The following is a 20,935-nucleotide window of genomic DNA, read 5'->3' as shown; positions in this document are numbered from 1 at the left end:
CCTTTAATATTCTGTACAGAAGTCATCAAAACCAGCCACTGATGGCCCCCAGGGTCATTTTCACCATGTACATCAGTCACCCTTTCTTCTGAGGTTCCTCTCTCTTTGTGGTACCTGGTACCCCTGGGTGGGGGTCAGATGAATGTGACCAGGCTCTGGGTCACACTGGTTCTATCTCCTTGGCTTCCGGTGTGGACCCCCATCTCTGGCTGACTCTTCCTTCTTCTCTTTTTGCGCTGGCACCCACAGGGCCACCGTGCACGTGCGGGTCAACGACGTGAACGAGTTTGCCCCAGTGTTTGTGGAGCGGCTGTACCGCGCGGCAGTGACTGAGGGGAAGCTATACGACCGCATCCTTCGGGTAGAAGCCATCGACGGCGACTGCTCCCCCCAGTACAGCCAGATCTGCTATTACGAGATCCTCACGCCCAACACCCCCTTCCTCATCGACAACGATGGTGAGTCCAGTCCCTGCCACTCCAGCTGTTCAGCCCTGGGCGCCCACATCCCTCGTGATGCCCCGGGGCTGCACCCTCCACTTGTTCTGCCCCTCACCTCCTTATTCCTCACCCTGCTTTCCAGACATGGAACTTCTTTCCCCAGATTCCTTCCTGCCTGCTTCCTGCTGCCTAATTCACCTGCTGCCCTAAAGTTAGCTCCCGAGTCCTCCCCCAGACTAGCTTTGGTGCCCCTGATCCTCTCTGTCCCCCACCCCAGGGAACATTGAGAACACGGAGAAGCTACAGTACAGTGGCGAGAAGCTCTACAAGTTCACGGTGACAGCTTATGACTGCGGGAAGAAGCGGGCGGTGGACGATGCCGAGGTGGAGATCCAGGTGAAGCCCACGTGTAAACCCAGCTGGCAAGGTGAGGGGCTACGCGCCGGGGCCTGTGATCCATCCTTCCCCTTGGTCTCCCTCCTCCTCCCTTCTGACAACCACAGGGGCCAGGCTAGGAGCTGGGGACGGATATTTGGTGGGGGCCACCTGATGCGAAGAGCTGACTTATTGGAAAAGACCCTGATGCTGGGAAAGATTGAGGGCAGGAGGAGAAGGGGACGGCAGAGGATGAGATGGTTGGATGGCATCATCGATTCAATGGACATGAACTTGGGCAAACTCTGGGAGATGGTGAGGGACAGGGAAGCCTGGCGTGCTACAGTCCACGTGGGTGGACACGACTGAGCAACTGAACAACGACATTTGGGGGGCAGGCTTGTAGCTGTCTCCCCTGGCTGGCCATTTTCATATGAACCTGAGACCATCAGTGAACATGAGCAGAATGGGTAGGAAGGGTTGCCTTAACCGGCTCTGCCCCACTGCTTGCTCCTTCTCACCCCTGCAGGCTGGAACAAAAGGATTGAATATGCACCAGGCGCTGGGAGCTTGGCTCTGTTCCCTGGTATCCGCCTGGAGACCTGTGATGAACCTCTCTGGAACATTCAGGCCACCATAGAGCTGCAGACCAGCCATGTGGCCAAGGGTTGTGACCGTGACAACTACTCAGAGCGTGCACTGCGGAAACTCTGTGGTGGGTGTTGTCCCCTGTGGCCCTCCCCCCATCCTCCCTGCCTGTGCCCATCGCCCATTCCCCCAGCCTTTTCCCGACCCTCCTTTACCTCTCTAAGAATCTGTCTTGGGACTTCCCTAGCAGTGTAGTGGTTAGGACTACATGCTTTTCACTGCAGAGGGCACAGGTTCAATCCCTGGTTGGGGAACTAAGATCTTGCAAGCCATTCTGTGCCCAAAGACAAAAAGAATCTGTTTTACATCTTCCTCTGCCCATCCATAAGTGGAGTGAAAGTTGCTCAGTTGTGTCCAACTCTTTGCGACCCCATGGACTTTACAGTTCATGGAATTCTCCAGGCCAGAATACTGGAGTGGGTAACCTTTCCCGTCTCCAGGGACCTTCCCAACCCAGGGATCCCGTATGGCAGGTGGATTCTTTACCAGCTGAGCCACAAGGGAAGCCCAAGAATACTGGAGTGGGTAGCCTATCCCTTTTCCAGCAGATCTTCCTGACCCAGAAATTGAACCGGGGTCTTTGCATCGCAGGCAAATTCTTTACCAACTGAGCTACTAGGGAAACCCATCCATAGATGTATATATATCAGAGCTTCCCAGGGGGCGCTAGTGGTAAAGAGCCTACCTGCCAATGCAGGAGACATAAAAGAGACTCAGGTTTGATCCCTGGGTGGGGAAGATCCCCTGGAGGAGGGCATGGCAACCCACTTCAGTATTCTTGCCTGGAGAATCCCATGGACAGAGGAGCCTGGTGGGCTGCAGTCCATGGGGTTGCAAAGAGTTGGGCACGACTAAAGTGACTTAGCATAGCACACAGAGACGTCTGTATCTATGGGGGTTGTAGCTTGTGGTTGTCTCTTGTGGCCCAAAGAGCACATAAACATGTGGTTGGCAAAGGTACATGATTGTGGCCCAAGAAAATCACCAGATACAATACGGAAAAATGGCAGGGAGCGATGAAGAGCTGAAGGCGCTGAGGTCACTGGAGAGCTATTCCTAGCCCTTCCTTTCTTATCTCTGAAAGGCCAGAGGAGGTGGTGAAAGTAGTTGTAAGGGATCTTTTCCTGCCTGCATCCTGTCCCCCATCTGCCGCCTCTTGGCTCTGACACCTGTGCTTCTGGGACTCCTGCAGGCGCGGCCCCCGGGGAGGTGGATCTGCTGCCCATGCCCGGCCCCAGTGCCAACTGGACGGCGGGCCTCTCGGTGCACTACAGCCAGGACAGCAGCCTCATCTACTGGTTCAACGGCACCCAGGCGGTGCAGGTGCCCCTGGGGGGTGCTGCGGGGCTGGGCTCCGGGCCCCCGGACAGCCTCAGTGACCACTTTACCCTGTCCTTCTGGATGAAGCATGGTGTCACTCCCAACAAGGGCAAAAAGGAAGAGGAAACCATCGTGTGTAACACTGTCCAGAATGGTGAGCCTTCCTTGGGGCACCCGTCTGAGCGTGGAGGGGGGGACTGGCTTCGTGTTCCCCCTCTGTTACTGTCCAGTCGGTGACTGTGGGTGGGTCACTCTCTCTCCCTTCGTATCTAAGATGGCAGCGCTGGGTTTCACAGTGGTTTCACAGTCCCAGCAGGTTTCACGATCCCAGCAGGATCCTACTGCTCTCAGCGTGATGGGACTGCTCACCGCCCTTCTCATTTGTAGCTGCCTGATCGCCTTGCATCCCCTGTGTAGTAGACTGCTCCCCCAATCTGCTCCCCGTAAAGCCCCCTATCAAAATGGAAGAACCTGAGTAACGCTGTGCCCCATTCTTTCCCTTTCACCACCACTCTGTCCTCCTCCTATAAGGGCTCGTGAGCGCCAGCCTTCAGGACCCCCTTCCCTCTATGGCAGGGGGATGTCCCTCTCAGGGGGGCTCAGCCTTGAACTACTCTTTCATTCCTGCCTCTTCTTGGAGCTCATGTCTCTTGATCTGAAAAGGATCATTACCCATGAAGTTTGTATTAACCAAAGGGACAGTGAAGTTCTGGGTAGGGGCAGGTTGGTCACTGTCTCCCCTCAGCCAATCAGAGTGCCTGAGAAAAGCCCAACTCTGGACTCTGTGTGTATGTGTGAGAGTCTCAGAGAGAGCTGGAGAGAGAGTGACAGATTCTGGAGAATTAGAGACAGAGAGAACCTGAAGGAATGAAGGAATAAAGAGAAGCCAGGGAGCCCTCCCTTCTGGCGCTTTGAAGCTGTCCTTGCCTCCAGCGCTGTGTCTGACTCCTGTCCCCGTCCTCTGCCCTCAGAGGACGGCTTCTCTCACTACTCGCTGACCGTCCACGGCTGCAGAATCGCCTTCCTCTACTGGCCTCTACTTGAGAGTGCCCGGCCAGTCAAGTTCCTCTGGAAGCTGGAGCAGGTGAGGCTGGAGCCAGGCTCCTGGGAAAGCTGGGTGGGTGTAACTTGCTTTCGGGGGAGGAGGTCCTAGGGCAGGGCTGGGCATTTCCTGGGTTGCCTTGAGCCCCTTTTCTCAATCTCCACTTTCAGTTCCTGACTATTCTTACATCCCCCTGCCCCTCTGCCCTGGCTCCATTCTCTGGTTCTCTTTTCCCAAGGCTTGTCTCCTGCAGAAAGCACTCCTGGGTTAAAAGGAAATAGGGACCAAATTACTGCTTACACCAAACCAACCAATCATCCGTCTCCTCTTGTTTTATTTCATCTCTTTCTTATCTGGAAACTTAGTAGTGTGGATTCCAAACTCTCAAGCATTTAGCATGTTGTAATCAAGGAAATAAGTAACCTCGGGTACCTCGATAGGGTTTTGGGCTTCCCTGGTGGCTCAGATGGTAAAGACTCTGCCTGCAATGCAGGAGACCTGGGTTTGATACCTGGTTTGGGAAGATCCCCTGGAGAAGGAAACAGCTACCCACTCTGATATTCTTGCCTAGAAAATTCCATGGGCAGAGGAGCCTGGCAGGGTACAGTCCATGGGGCCACAAAGAGTCAGACATGACTGAGCAATTGAACACATATATGTATATAAATCCTCACTATTATTCATGATTATGAGGGATAAATAAAATGATCAAAAAAAAAATCTCTTGAGCTAACAGTTGCAGCCTCTTCTTTATTCATCTCCAAGCTGACCACAGGTACCATGGGGACTAATTGAGTTTCCATCTCCTTCTGTTTTTCTTGTAAGCCCTGGTGGAGTGGCTGAGTAAGCAAATGGCTGAAAAAAGACAGGAAGTGGAAGAGAGAGAAAGGGGAATGAAAACCCACAAACTGGATAATTGAGGGCTACCTACAAAAGCTTCTGTTTTCTGTGGCACTCTTTTAAAGAGATAGTCTGCCATCTGCTTCTTCTTGATCTTTCCCCCACATTGCTAATATTGGTAACATTCTTCTTGCTATTTTTCTTTTATTTATCCTTATTTATTCAACAAAGATTTAGTAAATACAAGTGCCCTGCCATTCTGCTAGGTTGTGGGGATACAATGCGATCTAAGATGGAATGAAATCTCTGCCTTCATTGAGTTTACATTTTAGTTGGGGAGATAGATTTTTAAAAGTAAGCAGACATGTAATAAGAGCTTCCCTGGTGGCTTAGATGGTAAAGAATCCACTTGCAATGCAGGAGATCCAGATTTGATCCCTAGGTTGGGAAGACACCTTAGAGAAGGGAATGGCTACCCACTCCAGTATTCTGGCCTGGAAAACTCTATGGACAGGGAAGCCTGGTGGGCTATAGTCCATGGGGTCGTAAAGAGTCAGACTTGACTGAAAAACTAACACTTTTACTTTTCAGCATAATAAAAATGATAAATTGTGCTAATGCTCTGAAGGAAGAATCAAGGAACTGAAGTAGAGAATAGGAGGCAAGGAGAGGGGAAGTCATCTCAGATTGGATGTTCAGGGAAGGCCTGATGGAAGCCAAATGTAAGCTCATCCTGAAGAATCCAGGCAGAGGGAAGAGCAGATGCAAAAGTCCTGAGGCAGAAAAGTGTCCAGCATGTTCCAAGCGTGGAAAGAGGGCCAGGCCCAGTGAAAAGGGCAGACACTGGGTTTGAGGTTGGAGAGCTGGGCAGTGGTCAGGTGTATGGTGGACTTTGTCAGCTAAAGTTATTTGCATTTTGTGCTATGAGAGATGGGAAGTCTTTTGAAAGGTTTACAGCGGGATGCGGCCTGATCAGATTCACATGTTAAGAAGATCCTTTTGTATATGTATGTGTATAATTACTTTACTTCGCTGTACACCTAGAACTGGGGCTTCCCTGGTGGCTCAGTGGTAAAGAACCTGCCTGCCAGTGCAGGAGATGTGTGTCTAATCCCTGGGTGGGGAAGAACCCCTGGAGAAGGAAATGGAAACCCTCTCTAGTATTCTTGCCTGGAAAATCCCATGGACAGAGGAGACTGAAGGGCTGCAGTCCATGGGTCTGCAAAAGAGTTGGACAGGAATTAGTGACTAAATAACATCACCACCTGAAACTAATGCAATACTGTAAACCAACTATACTCCAATTAAAAAAAAGAGTCCTAAATTTTTAAAGGCGTTGCTCCACCAAATTTGGGATATATTTCTCAATTAACGATAAGTTTCTGTTGCGAAAATATTAATAATTTTTCTAATTTTGCTTCTGAAAAGATTGGTTACAAGTAATGTATTTAATTTGCAATTAGCTGTGATTTTTCAATAATTGTCATTTATATTTGTGAACATTTGTGAAGTGAGGAGAATCCAATCTTTTCAAGAATAATGACTTGTTAGTGAATACTGTTTGACAACATTAAATTTGGTAGTGATTTAAACATTGAAAAAAGGAAGGCAATCCCTTTGGGAACTATGGGAGGAGGATATCAGAGAGAACCGAGCGTAAGTGCTCAGATGAGGGTGTTGCAACAATACACATGAAAAAGGGTTGGGAGGACTTCCTTGGTGGTTGAGTGGTTAAGACTTTGCCTTCCAGCACAGAGGGTGCAAGTTCCATCCCTGGTGGAGATGGTGGAGAGGCTAAGATCCCACATGCCTTGGGGCCAAAAAACCAAAACATAAAACAGAAACAATGCTGTAACAAATTCAATAAAGAGTTTAAAAATGATCTACATCAAAAAAATCTAAAAAGGAAAAGAAAAAAAAAAGAAAGACTGAGGATGGGAATGATGTGTGGAAATGGAGACTAAAGAAAACTGCAGAGAAACCTGTAGCTTTTAGTTCTGTCTGGACTTGGGATGGGCAGCATCTGCCAAAGGACACTGTGGTGCTCCTCTTAGGAATGTTGATGGAGTTAAAGGTTTATGGAAAGAGTGGAATTTTAGGTAGTTTAGGTATGAGGTTGAGCCTGATCCATTCTGGGCAAGGATTCCTTGAGCTGGGTTGGCAGCAATTCACTAGCAAGCCCTGTTGATAGACCAGGGAATAGCCCCAGTGCCTGGGGCTCCTTCCTGGGGATGCAGTAACTGAGGGCTTCCTGCCCTTCCCCGTTCCCAGGTCTGCGATGACGAGTGGCACCACTATGCTTTGAATCTCGAGTTCCCCACGGTCACACTCTATGCAGATGGCATCTCTTTCGACCCCGCCCTCATCCACGACAATGGTCTCATCCACCCGCCCCGAAGGGAGCCTGCGCTCATGATTGGGGCCTGCTGGGCTGGTAAGTCCCCCTGCCTCAACCCCGAGCTTCTCCATGGAGGTGCTCATGGTAGAGGTGCCCAGTGGTTGGTGGAGGAGCAAGGGCAGCTTGACCTTATGACCTCGTCTCCCTGAAGTTGGGCAGGGAGGCTGGAAAAGCTCTCCACTGGAGGAAACCACCGCCCCTCTGGTCTCCTGCCTCCTGGACTGGTCATCCCCTCTGACTCAGGCATCACCAGCATCTCACTTTCTGTACCTGCAGCCGCTTCATACTTTGATCTGTCCCCGTCTTAATTTCACAGCCTGTTCCTCTGCTGGAGGACAGTAACCCTGCAGAGAGTCAGCAACCTACCAACTTTTAAGCTGTTTCTTTCATTTTTTCCTTCTGGGACGGCGTGTGTGTGTGTGTGTGTGTGTGTGTGTGTGTATGTTTGTGTGTGTGTGGTGTGTATGTGTAGTATGTATGTTTGTGTGTGTAGTGTGTGTGGTGTGCATGTAGTGTGTGTGGTGTGTCTGTATGTAGTGTGTGACATGTTTGTGTATGTTGTGTGTCTAAGTGGTGTGTATACAGTGTGTGTGTATGTGGTATGTGTGTATGTGGTGTGTTTGTGTGTGTGGTGTATGTGTATATGTGGTGTGTGTATGTATGTAATGCATATGGTTTGTGTGTATAGTGTGTGTGTGGTATGAATGCAGTGTGTTTGTGGTATGTCTGTGCGTAGTATGTGGTATGTTTGTATACGTAGTGTGTGTATCTTGTATGTGTGTATGTGGCGTGTTTGTGTGTGTGGTGTGCGTAAGTGGTGTGTATGTAGTGCGTGTATGTGGTATGTTTGTGTGGTGTATGTGTACATGTGGTGTGTGTATGTATGTAATGCATATGGTTTGTGTGTATAGAGTGTGTGTGGTATGAATGTAGTGTGTGTGTGTGTGTGGTATGTCTGTGGGTAGTATGTGGTATGTTTGTATATGTAGTGTGTGTATCTGGTATGTGTGTATGTGGTGTGTTTGTGTGTGTGTGTGTGTGGTGTATTTGTAGATGTGGTGTATGTATGTAGTGCATGTGGTTTGTATGGTGTGTGTGTGTATGTGTGGTGTGTCTAAGTGGTGTGTATGTAGTATGTGTGTATGTGGTTATGTTTGTGTGGTGTATATGTACACGTGGTGTGTGTATGTATGTAGTGCATGTGGTTTGTGTGTATATTGTGTGTGTGGTGTGAATGTAGTGTGTGTGTGTGGTGTGTCTGCATAGTATGTGGTATGTTTGTGTATGTAGTGTGTGTATCTGGTATGTGTGTATGTGGTGTGTTTGTATATGTGGTTTATGTATGTAGTGCATGTGGTTTGTATGATGTGTGTGTGTGATGTGTCTAAGTGGTGTGTATGTGGTATGTGTGTATGTGGTATGTTTGTGTGGTATATGTGTACATGTGGTGTGTGTATGTATGTAGTGCATGTGGTTTGTATGATGTGTGTGTGTGATGTGTCTAAGTGGTGTGTATGTGGTATGTGTGTATCTGGCATGTGTGTGTGGTATATGTGTACATGTGGTGTGTGTATGTATGTAGTGCATGTGGTTTGTATGATGTGTGTGTGTGATGTGTCTAAGTGGTGTGTATGTGGTATGTGTGTATCTGGCATGTGTGTGTGGTATATGTGTACATGTGGTGTGTGTATGTATGTAGTGCATGTGGTTTGTGTGTATAGTGTGTGTGTGGTGTGAATGTAGTGTGTGTGTGGTGTGTCTGTGCATAGTATGTGGTATGTTTGTGTATGTAGTGTGTGTAACTGGTATGTGTGTATGTGGTGTGTTTGTATATGTGGTTTATGTATGTAGTGCATGTGGTTTGTATGATGTGTGTGTGTGTGTGTGTGATGTGTCTAAGTGGTGTGTATGTGGTATGTGTGTATGTGGTATGTTTGTGTGGTATATGTGTACATGTGGTGTGTGTGTGTATGTAGTGCATGTGGTTTGTGTGTATAGTGTGTGTGTGGTGTGAATGTAGTGTGTGTGTGGTGTGCCTGTGCATAGTATGTGGTATGTTTGTGTATGTAGTGTGTGTGTATCTGGTATGTGTGTGTGTGGTGTGTTTGTGTGTGTGTGTGGTGTATTTGTATGTGTGTAGTGCGTGTGGTTTGTATGGTGTGTGTGTGTGTGTGGTACCGGAGCCCTGTATTTCCTCAGCAGCATATTTGGGTTTTGTCGTAACAGAGGCCTGAGATAACCTCAGACAAGACAAAGGAAGGGTTGTACTCAGTTAGAGGTTCAAGTCCTACATGGCCGGGGGCAGCCCCAGGAAGACCTCCCCAGCAGCTCTGTCAGTCTGGCCCCGCATCCCTGAGCTCACTGGCACTCTTTCTCCCCCAGAGGAGAAGAATAAAGAGAAGGACAAGGGAGGCGACAACAGTACGGACGCCACAGCAGGTACTTACATGTGGGGCCTGGAGGCCGGAGAGCTCGCATCTCAGCCTGGCGCGCTGGGCTCCGCATCCGCGCGGTCCTACCCGGCCTCGCGCTTCACCACCTCGCGCCCCACCGGGGTCACAGCCTCTGAGCGGCGCGGCCAGGTGGGGAGAGGGCAGCCAGATGGAGCCGGCTGGGAGCCGGTGTCCTCTTCTGTCCACAGAGTGACATCCAGGGTTTCCGCGTGGCAGAGCGCAGGGGGCAGGAGGTGGCCACGCGGCCAGGAGAGCTGGGCATCCCTGAAGCTCCCACGCATCCCTGCCGGCGCCCCCCGCATGCACCGCGGAGACCCCCTCGCGCACTCTCCTCTTCCGCCTTGGGTCTCTTTCCTCCCTTTGGTCCCGCTTTCCTTCTCTTTATCCTGGAAGCCGTTCTGCTCCTGTGGCTTCTATTTTTCGCCTTTCTTCCCCCTCTGCTCCGGTTTTTATTCTGCCTTCTCCCCTTAGCCTCACTTGCCTCTCAGCCATCCTTCTTTTAGCCCTCCCTGGCTCCTTTCCGTCTTCTTTCTCCAGCCTGCTGCTCTTTCTCTGTCTTGTTCTCAGCCTCCTCTACCTGGGGCCTCCTCCGCCCTCCGCTCTGACCTCTCACCTCCCGTCCGCCCCTGTGTTCCTGCCCTAGGAGACCCCTTGCCGATCCACCACTACTTCCACGGCTACCTGGCTGGTTTCAGCGTGCGCTCAGGCCGCCTGGAGAGCCGTGAGGTCATCGAGTGCCTCTATGCATGTCGGGAGGGGCTGGACTATAGGGATTTCGAGAGCCTGGGCAAAGGCATGAAGGTATCGCCCCTTCCTCTGGCCCCCTCCCTCCGGGCATGCCCCCTGCCCCCTGCCCCTGCCCCGCCCCACCCCCTTGGCTCCCTTCCTCCCCCTCCCCAGTCCTGCTCTCAGCCCTGTCTGTGTCTGGGGCCCAGGTCCACGTGAACCCCTCGCAGTCCCTGCTCACCCTGGAGGGGGATGATGTGGAGACCTTCAACCATGCCCTGCAGCATGTGGCTTACATGAACACTCTGCGCTTTGCCACACCTGGCGTCAGGCCCCTGCGCCTCACCACTGCTGTCAAGTGAGTGTCTGGTGGGCGGGCAAGTCACAGAACAGAGCCAGACAGTGTCAGAACTCCTTGCCCTTAGATGCCACTGACGGCTAGACACATAATGCATCCCTCCCCTCTGGTTTTAGGGATGGAAAACTGACCTGCACAGCTGACACAGCAATGCTGCAAGAAGAGTTTGGACTAGACTCAGATTTTTCAACAATGAGTTCATTACTCTTCCCACTTGTTAGCTCAGATGGTGAAGAATCCGCCTGCAATGCAGGAGACCTGGGTTCAACCCCTGGGTCTGGAAAATCACCTGGAGTAGGATATGGCAACTCACTCCAGTATTCTTGCCTAGAAAATCCCATGGACAGAGGAGCCTGGTGGGCTACAGTCCATGGGGTCACAAAGAAGAGTCATACATGACTGAGCAGCTAACACATACTCTTCCCACCAAAGCACACTTCCAGCATTTAGGAGTTTTAATCTCTGTACCTCTGGGGTTGATATGTGAAAGGGGACAGAGGAGGGTCCTGGATTGGGCGCCAGGAGTGGTGGTTTGATCTCTCAGTTGTGTCCGACTCCTTTGCAACCCATGGACTCAACCCCCATGCTCCTCTGTCCGTGGGATTTTCCAGGCATGAATACTGGAATGGGTTGCCATTTCCTTCTCCAAGGGATCTTCCTGACCCAGGGATTGAACCCATGTCTCCTGCATTGGCAGGCGATTCTTCACTGCTGACCCACCAAGGGAGCCCTTAAGTATATTAGTTATTTAAGAACACAGATTAATTAAGGGGTCATGAAGGGGTCATGAAAACACAAGAGTTATACATACAGAGTTTTTACTTACTAGCTTTTTAGTGCTGAGAAAGTGCCATCAAGCAGAGATAACAATAGAATCTGACTTATGGAATTGTTGTGAGAGCAAATGATAGAGTCCAGATCAAATGCCAGCAGAGTGCCTGTTTTGCACACTTATTGAAAGTGAAAGTGAAGTTGCTCAGTCACGTCCGACTTTGCAACCCTATGGACTGTAGCCTACCAGGCTCCTCCATCCATGGGATTTTCCAGGCAAGAATACTGGAGTGGGTTGCCATTTCCTTCTCCAGGAGATCTTCCCGACCCTGGGATTGAACCCTGGTCTCCAGCATGGTAGGCAGACACTGTACCATCTGAGCTACCAGGGAAGTCCGTACACTTATTACCTGAAGGCATTTTCACCCTTTATGTTTGTGGGGCAGTTTTAAGAGCTTCTGCCCTCTAGTGGGTGCATCATACATTGCAGGGGTCAGGGTTTCTGTGTTCCCTTCTCCCCTGCTCTGCCTCAGTTTATCCAAAAGCTGTCTGAAGAGAAGCATCTCTTACTTGCCCCTATCCTGGCAGGAACGGGTTTGGAGAAGAAGCTCTGAGCCCCAGAGAGTGATGGGCATGGTTGTCAAGCCTCTCAGTTGAAGCTGTGGAATATGGGGCTAGGTTTGGGGAATTGGGCTGCTGGTCCATGGTGCAGTCCTGATGTGGAGCTGAAGGCTATGGGCAGATGAGTTCTCATGGACACAGATCAGCGCTCAGGATGGGCCCCACCAGCTTCCAGTGAGAACTCTAGCTGTTAAAGGGCTCTCATCCAGCTCTGAAGGTGCCAAGGGCTTCATCCCTCAGGGACCAAGAATTGATCTCATTTCTTTCATACGCTTAGGATGGAGCTTTGCAAGGGGCAGCCCCACAAGGTGGGAGTTGGCTCATCTGGATTCCTCTGACCTTCCCAGGGAAGAGGCTTATCTGAGGGGTGGGAACCTGAGCTCCTCCTTTAGTAGAGGGGAGGGGCCTTCTTCCTTTGTGAGGTTAAGAGGGAGGGAGGTCTCATTTCTCCGTTTCAGGGTTTCCATGTGGTTAGTGCAACACTAACACTTCATTGAGGGGCTTCCCTGGTTGCTCAGCTGGTAAAGAATCCTCTTGCAATGCAAGAGACCGTGACTCGATCCTGGGTGGGGAAGATCCCCTGGAGAAGGAATAGGCTACCCACTCCAGTATTCTTGGGCTTCCCTAGTGGCTCAGATGGGAAAGAATCTGCCTGCAATGTGGGAGATCTGGGTTCGATCCCTGTGTCAGGAAGATTCCCTGGAAGAGGACATGGCAACCCACTCCAGTACTCTTGCCTGGAGGATCCTGTGGACAGAGGAGCCTGGTGGGCTTCAATCCGTGGGTCCACAGAGTCAGACATGACTGAGTACTTTCATATGCAACTGTTCAGTCAATGCAGGTTTTCCCTAAGTTTTTTTTTTTAAATCTTTCTGGAATTCTTGGAAAGCCCATCTCCTCATGGCATTGACCACTGAACAGATGGCCACCACATCTTTTGCTCTAGCTCTGTTTTCTCTCCCTAGCTCTTGAATTTCTACATGCTTGCTGTAATCTCTGTCTGGGAAGTTCTGCCCACACCTCAAACAAACGAGCTAAAGCTTAATAATGAACTTCATGCCTGAGCCAGCCCTGCCCCCGAATTCTCTGCCTTTGTGATGGTGTCTCTGTCCTTGTAGTCACCCTGGCTTGCAGCCTCTGAATTGTCTTGGAGCCCTCCCTGTGTTTACCACCATGCCCCATCAGTCATCTGGTCACCTAGATCCCTCTGCACTCGTGTTTGGTGTCTGCTTCCTCTTTCCCCATATCTGTGTTATGGTTCCAGCAGGCTCTCAGGCCCACTCCTCTGGCCTCTTGCGATAGCCTCCTGACTAGTGGACTGTCTTTAATATTCTAACTTCAGTTTCGCCCCCACCCAAAGGCTAGGTTAGTGAATGTCCATCCTCACACTTCCTTGCTGAAGAATACATCTGTGGTTCCCTCCTGCCACCCACAAAATTTGCACTCGGAGCCCTGAACCATCTGTCCCAGCCTTTCCTGAGTCGTGTTCCTCTACTCCCCTCCGCATGCTCCTCACCATCCACTCTAAGGTCAACTTTCTACCTCCTTCAAAGGCTGGGTTGCTTACTACTTTTTTTGATTATTCCTACTGTCCCTGGCCAAATAGCCCATTCCCATCCTAGCCAGAAATAGCTTCTCCCACCTTGAACACTCTTGGTTTTGTGTGTGCTCCATTTGTGTGATGGTGACCACGTTGGCTCTTGTTTGAAGGTTTGTGTAGAAATTCTAATTTCTCGACCACATCATCAGTGCCAGGGCCAGCCCTCTGCTCCCCTTTGGGTCTCCATTGGATCACTCATCCCAGTGGGAAGGTCTGCTGGAGGCCAGCCCCCTGGTCCCCTTTGGGCACCTTTTGGATCACCCATCACAGTGAGAATATCTGCTGGAGGCTGTGCTTCCGGAGTCAGCTGGACTTCTTTGCCAGGAGGCTTTGATCGAGGTCTCTCTGAGACTGTGCGGACTGTCTCAGGCCCTGCTCCTTAGGGCACAGGAACTCCGCAGGTTGTGGGTTTGGTCCCTTCAGGGGCTATGCATTCATGGTATCTGCTGAGGTTACGCCTCCTCCCTTTTGGCTCCAGTAGTCAAGCTGGACTCATTCAGTAACACAAATGACAATCCTTTTCGAAAAATCATTTCCCTTAGCTCAGGCAGGTGGACCATAAGACATGCTCTGGAATTACCACCTCCCCTGTGAAAACTGCATGTTCAAAGGGGCAGTTTCTTTCTTTTTTTTTGCTGCACCATGCAGCTTGTGGGATCTTAGTTCCTTAACCAGGGATTGAACCCAGGTCCACGGCAGTGAAAGTGCCAAGTCCTAACCACTGGATCACCTGGAAATTCCAAGGAGACACTTCTTTATAAATAAATTTGATTTGTGCAAACCCAGGTTCCACATGGTGGCTGTGGGTTAGTGGGAAAGTGTGGACTTGGAATGAGAAGAATGGGTTCAAGCCTGGACTGGGATGCATATTTCTTATGTGGCCAAGATGCTTGACCCAGGAGCTTTGGTTTCTGCTCCTTCTTCCAACGGTAGTGAAAGAAGGTTAAGTGAAAGCATGTGGGCAAAATGCTTCACAAAGCAGCAAGTGCTCTGGGAATAACCCTCAGATTGGCTGGAGGAGATTCTGGGAGTGTGTTCTAGAGTGGCTGTGATGTTGGTTGGTCAGGACTTAGTCCTCTTGGGAGGGTTTGTGTGGCACCAAGGTCAGAGAGGCTTCATGGGACGGTGGATGCAGTCTGAGATGGTCAGATTAGCTTGCCTACTGAAGAGTGTTTATCTGGTACTGGACGAAATGAGTGGAAGATACACCTGGGAGGAGGATGTCCTTTTTTTAAAAATTTTATTGTAGTTGATTTACAGTGTTGTGTTAGTGTTTGCTTTACAGCAACGTAGTTCAGTTATATGTATATAGACATACATTTTTAATGTTCCTTCCCATTATGCTTTATCATAGGATATTGAATCTAGTTCTCTGTGCTATACAGTAGGCCCTTGTTGTTTATCCATTGTATATATAAAGGCTTACATCTCCTAATCCCAGCCTCCCCCTCCATCCTGGCCTCAACCCCCTCTCTCTTGGCAATCATCAGTCTGTTCTCTGTGTCCGGGATTCTGCTTCTGTTTGATAGATAGGTTCATTTGTGTCATATTTTAGATTCCACATATAAGTGATGTGCATGCATACACGCTAAGTCGCTTCAGTCGTGTCCAACTCTGTGCGACCCTATGGACTGTAGCCCTCCAGGCTCCTCTGTCCATGGGATTCTCCAGGCAAAAATACTGGAGTGGGTTCCCATTCCCTTCTCCAGGGAATCTTCCCGACCCAGGAATCAAACCCAGGTCTCATACATCTCCTGCATAGGCAGGCAGGTTCTTTACCACTAGTGCCACCTGGAAAGCCCATACATATAAGTGATATCATATGGTATTTGTCTTTCTCTTTCTGACTTACTTCATTTAGTATGATAATCTCTAGTTGAATCTGTGTTTCTGCAAATGGCATTGTTTTTTGATGACTGAGTACTATTCCATTGTATATATGTACCACGTCTAATTTATGCATTCATCTGTCAGTGAACATTTAGATTGTTTCCACATCTTGGCTGTTGGAAATAGTGCTGTTATGAACATGGGGTGTATGTATTTTTTGAATTATAGTTTTGTGGACATCCTTTGACACACTTCCCACTCCCATCCTACCCCACCTTTGTTGTTGAATATTTTTTGACACATATCTACCAGTCCAGTAGTTAAGACTCCGAGCTTCCACTGCAGGGGTCATGGATATTGAGGAACCAGGATCCCTGCATGACTTGGTGTGGCCAAAAATATAAAAAAGAAGGTGATAGATTCCCCATATAAGTGATATATATGGTATTTGTCTTTATCTTATTTAGTTCACTTAGCATTAACACCTTCAAGGTCCTTCCACATCATTACAAAAGGCAGAATGTATAGTATTCCATTGTATATACGTCACATCTTCTTGATCCATTCATCTGTGGACGGACACTCTGGTGGTCCCTGTGTCTTGGTGACTGTGAATAATGCTGTGGTGAACATGAGGCTGGAGCTAGTGCTTTGAGATAGTGATTTCATCTTTAGATGTATACCCATATATACCCATACTTGTTTTCTTTAGATATATAACCAACTCTTTGTGACCCCATGGACTATACAGTCCATGGAATTCTCCAGGTCAGAATACTGGAGTGGGTAGCCTTTCTCTTCTCCAGGGGATCTTTCCAACCTAGGAATCAAACTGGGGTCTTTTGCATTGTGGGACAATTCTTTACCAACTGAGCTATGAGGGAAGCCCTCATATACCCAGGAAGGGAATTGCACTGAATATGTGCTCAGTCACTCTGTCATGTCCGACTCTTTGCAACCCCATGGTCTGTAGCCCACCAAGCTGCTCTGTCCATGGGACTTTCCAGGCAAGACTACTGGAGTGGGTTGCCATTTCCTTTCCATGAGATAGTGATTTCATTTTCTTTAGATATGTACCCAGGATAGGAATTGTACTGAATATACTTTTAAAAAACCAAACAAACAAAAAAACCTCTTAGATGTGTATGTATTTCCATTTCTTTAAGTTCAGTCTGTAAAATACATTTCCATGGTCTTGGGATCGGGCATTGGTAATGTCATAGGTCAGGGTTGCCTGACCTTTTGCCCCTGCCCCTTCTCTGCAGTGGCTTCCTCCCGGGAAAGGGCATCTCCCCCTCCAGCTTTGCTGTGTGTGTGTGTGGGTGGTCTGCAGAGACACTGTCCCCTTTTCCTCCCCTTTTACTCCCTGACATGGCGTGCTCTCTGCAGAGGTGGGGGTCCAGAGTGGTAGCCAGACTACAGATTATCAGGGAGCGGGTGCTGGGCTCACAACTGTCTCCCTCCCCTCTCCTGATGCAGGTGCTTCAGTGAAGAGTCCTGTGTCTCCATCCCTGAAGTGGAGGGCTATGTGGTGGTGCTACAGCCGGATGCCCCCCAGATCCTGCTGAGCGGCACTGCTCATTTTGCCCGCCCAGCTGTGGACTTCGAAGGACCCGAGGGGGTTCCTTTGTTCCCTGATCTCCAGATCACTTGCTCCATTTCGCACCAGGTGGAGGCCAAAAAGGACGAGAGTTGGCAAGGCACAGGTAAGCATGCCTCCCAGGGAGGGGTCGGTGTCTGGAGCCAACCTGAAGGAGAAAATCTGGAGCTGGACATGACAGCAATGTCACCCCACATTTGCTTTTCGAGAATCACTGGCTATTGGGAAGGAGGGCCAGTGGGAGGCCCCCAGGTATAAGGACATTGTCGGGTAGTGACCTTCTTGACAGCGATGCTGGCAGCTCTCAGGGGATGACCCAGGATGGGGAGGAGGAGTGGCCAGGAGGTGGGCCCTTCAGCTCTGACCCAGACCCCGACTCCCTCCCATCCAGTGACAGACACTCGCATGTCAGACGAGATCGTGCACAACCTGGACGGCTGTGAGATCTCCCTGGTGGGGGATGACCTGGATCCCGAGCGGGAAAGTCTGCTCCTGGACATGGCATCCTTGCAGCAGCGAGGCCTGGAGCTCACCAACACATCCGCCTACCTCACCATTGCCGGTCAGTGGGACCTGAGAGCTGGTCCTCTTTTCTTGGGATGCCCCTGTCCATCTCTGGGGGACCCAGAGGGTCCTCCTTCCAGGCCCAGAAATGTGACCAAGTGTCCCCTTTCACCTTCTCCATCTGGAGGTCCTCTGTCTTCCAGATTGTCCATAGAGGTGGGGGCCGGGGTTTAGAATTCTGATGGTTCTTTCCCAGCGTCTCTGTCCAGCCCGACTCACCTCTGTTCTGTGCTCCACTCTTCCCTGGCTCAGTCTCTGACTAGCTTTCTTATTCTCTGGCCATTTGCTACTCACCATCTTCTCTGTCTTCCATCTCACTGATCTCTTGGATTCAGCATAGCTTTTCTTTTCTTCTAATATTTATTTATGTGGCTGTGCTGGGTCTTAGTTGGCAGCACGTGGGATCTTTTTTAGTTGCGGCACTTGGGGTCTTTAGCTGTGGCATGCAGACTGTTTAGTTGCAGCATACGAACTCTTAGTTGAGGCATGTGGGACCTAGTTCCCTGACCAGGGATGGAACCTGGTCCCCTTCATTGGGAGCATGGAGCCTTAGCCACTAGACTCCCAGGGAAGTTCCTAAGTGCTCATCTCTTAATGTTTGGTGGTAATGACTTGGCAGCTTTCCAGGGAAGCCTGCTCCTCTCCAAAGGACCCTCTGTTGGGAAGAATAGAAGACGGGGTGGCCGGTCCCCTCGTTTTCATTCCCTTCCAGAGCCTCATGGAGGGCTTCTGTCTTTGCCCCTCACCATCTCCCCACTGCTGCCTCCTCCCTCTGTCCTGCATGTGTCCCTGTTTTCCTTCTCTCCATCCCTCCTCCCAGCTCGCAGAGGAGAGCAAATGGAGCCTCGGTTTCTCTGTCCCAGTCAGGCAGAGCTGGCGGGGTGCAGGAGAGCCTCTCTCCCTCTAAGGAATCGGGTCACGCTCCTGTTGAGTTGAGGGGTGTCAACAGGTGGGAGTCTGGGAGAGAGACCCCGGGCCTCCTCGCTGGCTCCTGCTCTGAGCCGCCTCCCGGGTTCCCAGGGGTGGAGAGCATCACCGTGTATGAAGAGATTCTGAGGCAGGCGCGTTATCGCCTGCGACACGGAGCAGCCCTCTACGCCAGGAAGTTCCGGCTCTCCTGCTCAGAAATGAATGGGCGTTACTCCAGCAATGAATTCATCGTGGAGGTAACCCAAGCCCCCTCCCTCCCACAGCCGCCCCAGCTGGTGAGGAGCCGGGATGGGAGCGGGGGCGGCTGGGGGCGGGTACTGAGCTCCCTGGTGGTTGGGGGTGGAAACTGCAGCCGGGGCAGGGGAATCCTGGACCCGGGTTGTGGGTGGAGAAGGAGGGGAAGCTGGGGCGGCGGGGAGCGGGTGGGGGCGTGGGGCGTGGGCAGGGGTGAAGAGATGGGCCTCCGAGGGCTGGAGGAGGACTGGGGAGAAGCGAGCGTATCCACTGAGCCCGCCCTCGCCCCAGGTCAGCGTCCTGCATAGCGTGAACCGGGTGGCCCACCCCAGCCACATGCTCAGCTCCCAGCAGTTCCTGCACCGCGGGCACCAGCCACCGCCTGAGATGGCTGGACACAGCCTGGCCAGCTCCCACCGCAACTCCAGTACGTAAGGCTGGGTGGGGCCAGCAGGCCGGTGGGCACAAGCATCCTCCCTCCACCTCTGGGGGTGGTGGGTGAGGAGGAAGGGGTGGAGCCATGGATTCTGTCGAACCTGGCTTGGTTGACGGTTCCGATCCAATCCCTTCACCCCTGGCTCATTCACTTTCCCTAGTGGACAGTTCGAGCCTTGGGTCATCACAGGGTCACTCATATCCGGGCTGATGGTCAGTGCGGGTTTAGCCTTTGTTGCTGCTGCCGGCAATATGAAGTCAGCCGCGGACCTCGGGATCCTCAGTAGTGAAGCTATCACGTATTAAGCACCTACTGTATACTAATGCTGTCGACAATACCGTTAAGAATACAAACAATTATAAGGTAGATACAGTTTCTATTCTAAAGAAGGTTGGTGCTATTGCCTGTCAAATTATGTGCTATCTAAGATTGAGGGCAGGAGGAGAAGGGGACGACAGAGGATAAGATGGTTGGATGGTATCACCGACTCGATGGACATAGGTTTGGGTGGACTCCGGGAGTTGGTGATGGACAGGGAGGCCTGGCGTACTGCAGTTCATGGGGTCACAAAGAGTTGGACACGACTGAGCGACTGAACTGAACTGATAAAGTCATAAGGCTATTTCTGAAACAAAATATGCAAACATGTGAAGTGCTACATCCAGATGGACAGATGCCCTTCAGAGCCATCTTGTTCCCTGGCCAGGGTTGCTTACTAGTGATGCAATTTTTAATTCATAATTTGAGTTGTTTAATTATAGAAAAATTAGAAACTCTAAGTGTAAATAAGAAAAGTCATCCATAGTTCCACCACAGTTGACCCATTGTTAGTAGGGTCACAGCCCAGTTTTTGCCTATGTGGCTGTTTTCTTTTTTTCTTTTAACAAACATGAGATCAAACTATTTTGTAACCTAATATTTACACCTAATATTATAAATTGAGTCTTCTCCACATTGTTAAAAATTGCAATGATTCTGATGTTGCTGGAAATGATTTTTGGAATCCCTTTTTTACAATTGTTTTCAAAGTCAATTCATGAGATGCATTTATTTTTGTTACTTTCAGGACATAACTTGCTTTTGGCCTAGTTCAATATTACCCAACATCAGCATCCACTTTTGTCAGAGTTGGCTCTGGATAGCATTTTACGTTTGTACATGTAAAACCCACTCCGGAAAGGCAGAGATGTGTCACTTATTAGAAAAAGTCAGGGACTTCCCTAACAGTCAAGTGGTTAAGAGTTTGTGCTTCCACTGCAAGGGGCATAGGTTCAATCCCTGGTCGGAGAACTAAGATCCCACATACCACATGGCATAGCCAAAAAAAAAAAGAGATTAAAAAAAAGTCAAAACTTGTGTTGCAGGCTCTGAAGGCAATTCCGTAAGGCATTCCAAACACGCTTTCTTGGGGCAAGGTCATGGTCACTTACTGAGCCCTACCCTTAAAGGACAACTCTCTTGTCAACCATGTAATCATTAACAGTAGTGAGCACTTTGGTGTGCCAGGCACTCTGCCTGTGAATTTTACACCTATTAACCCAGTGAGTCATTAAAGACAACAGCTGAAATAGGCACTAGAATGATCCCCTCTAAAGGTAAGGAAACAGAGACCCAGAGAGGTTAAGTACCTTATCCAAGATCACATAGCAAAAATATGGTGGAGCCAGGATTCGAATTCAGCCAGCGGAATTCCAGAACCCATACTCTAGCACCCTTCATATCCTCTCCATGTTAGATGCTTTACAAACA

The 20,935-nt window shown here is 50.0% G+C and overlaps 1 protein-coding gene across 1 annotated transcript in view; it reads left to right on the top strand.

Moving 5' to 3' along the window:
- Positions 1-20,935, top strand: part of CLSTN3 (calsyntenin 3) — a 31,215-nt gene that overhangs the window by 4,946 nt on the left and 5,334 nt on the right. The window contains exons 4-16 of the mRNA XM_070453078.1: positions 250-458; positions 718-867; positions 1,345-1,530; positions 2,656-2,937; positions 3,755-3,867; positions 6,937-7,099; positions 9,446-9,502; positions 10,160-10,317; positions 10,452-10,600; positions 16,902-17,128; positions 17,414-17,584; positions 18,607-18,752; positions 19,042-19,177. Coding sequence (XP_070309179.1) covers positions 250-458; positions 718-867; positions 1,345-1,530; positions 2,656-2,937; positions 3,755-3,867; positions 6,937-7,099; positions 9,446-9,502; positions 10,160-10,317; positions 10,452-10,600; positions 16,902-17,128; positions 17,414-17,584; positions 18,607-18,752; positions 19,042-19,177 — 2,147 coding nt within the window. The remainder of the gene's footprint in view (positions 1-249; positions 459-717; positions 868-1,344; positions 1,531-2,655; positions 2,938-3,754; positions 3,868-6,936; positions 7,100-9,445; positions 9,503-10,159; positions 10,318-10,451; positions 10,601-16,901; positions 17,129-17,413; positions 17,585-18,606; positions 18,753-19,041; positions 19,178-20,935) is intronic.

The sequence above is a fragment of the Odocoileus virginianus genome, chromosome 23 (genome assembly GCF_023699985.2).
Source record: "Odocoileus virginianus isolate 20LAN1187 ecotype Illinois chromosome 23, Ovbor_1.2, whole genome shotgun sequence".
NCBI lineage: Eukaryota > Metazoa > Chordata > Mammalia > Artiodactyla > Cervidae > Odocoileus > Odocoileus virginianus.
The sequence above is the reverse complement of the archived record's forward strand: the minus strand, read 5'-3'. Positions and strand labels throughout refer to the sequence as shown.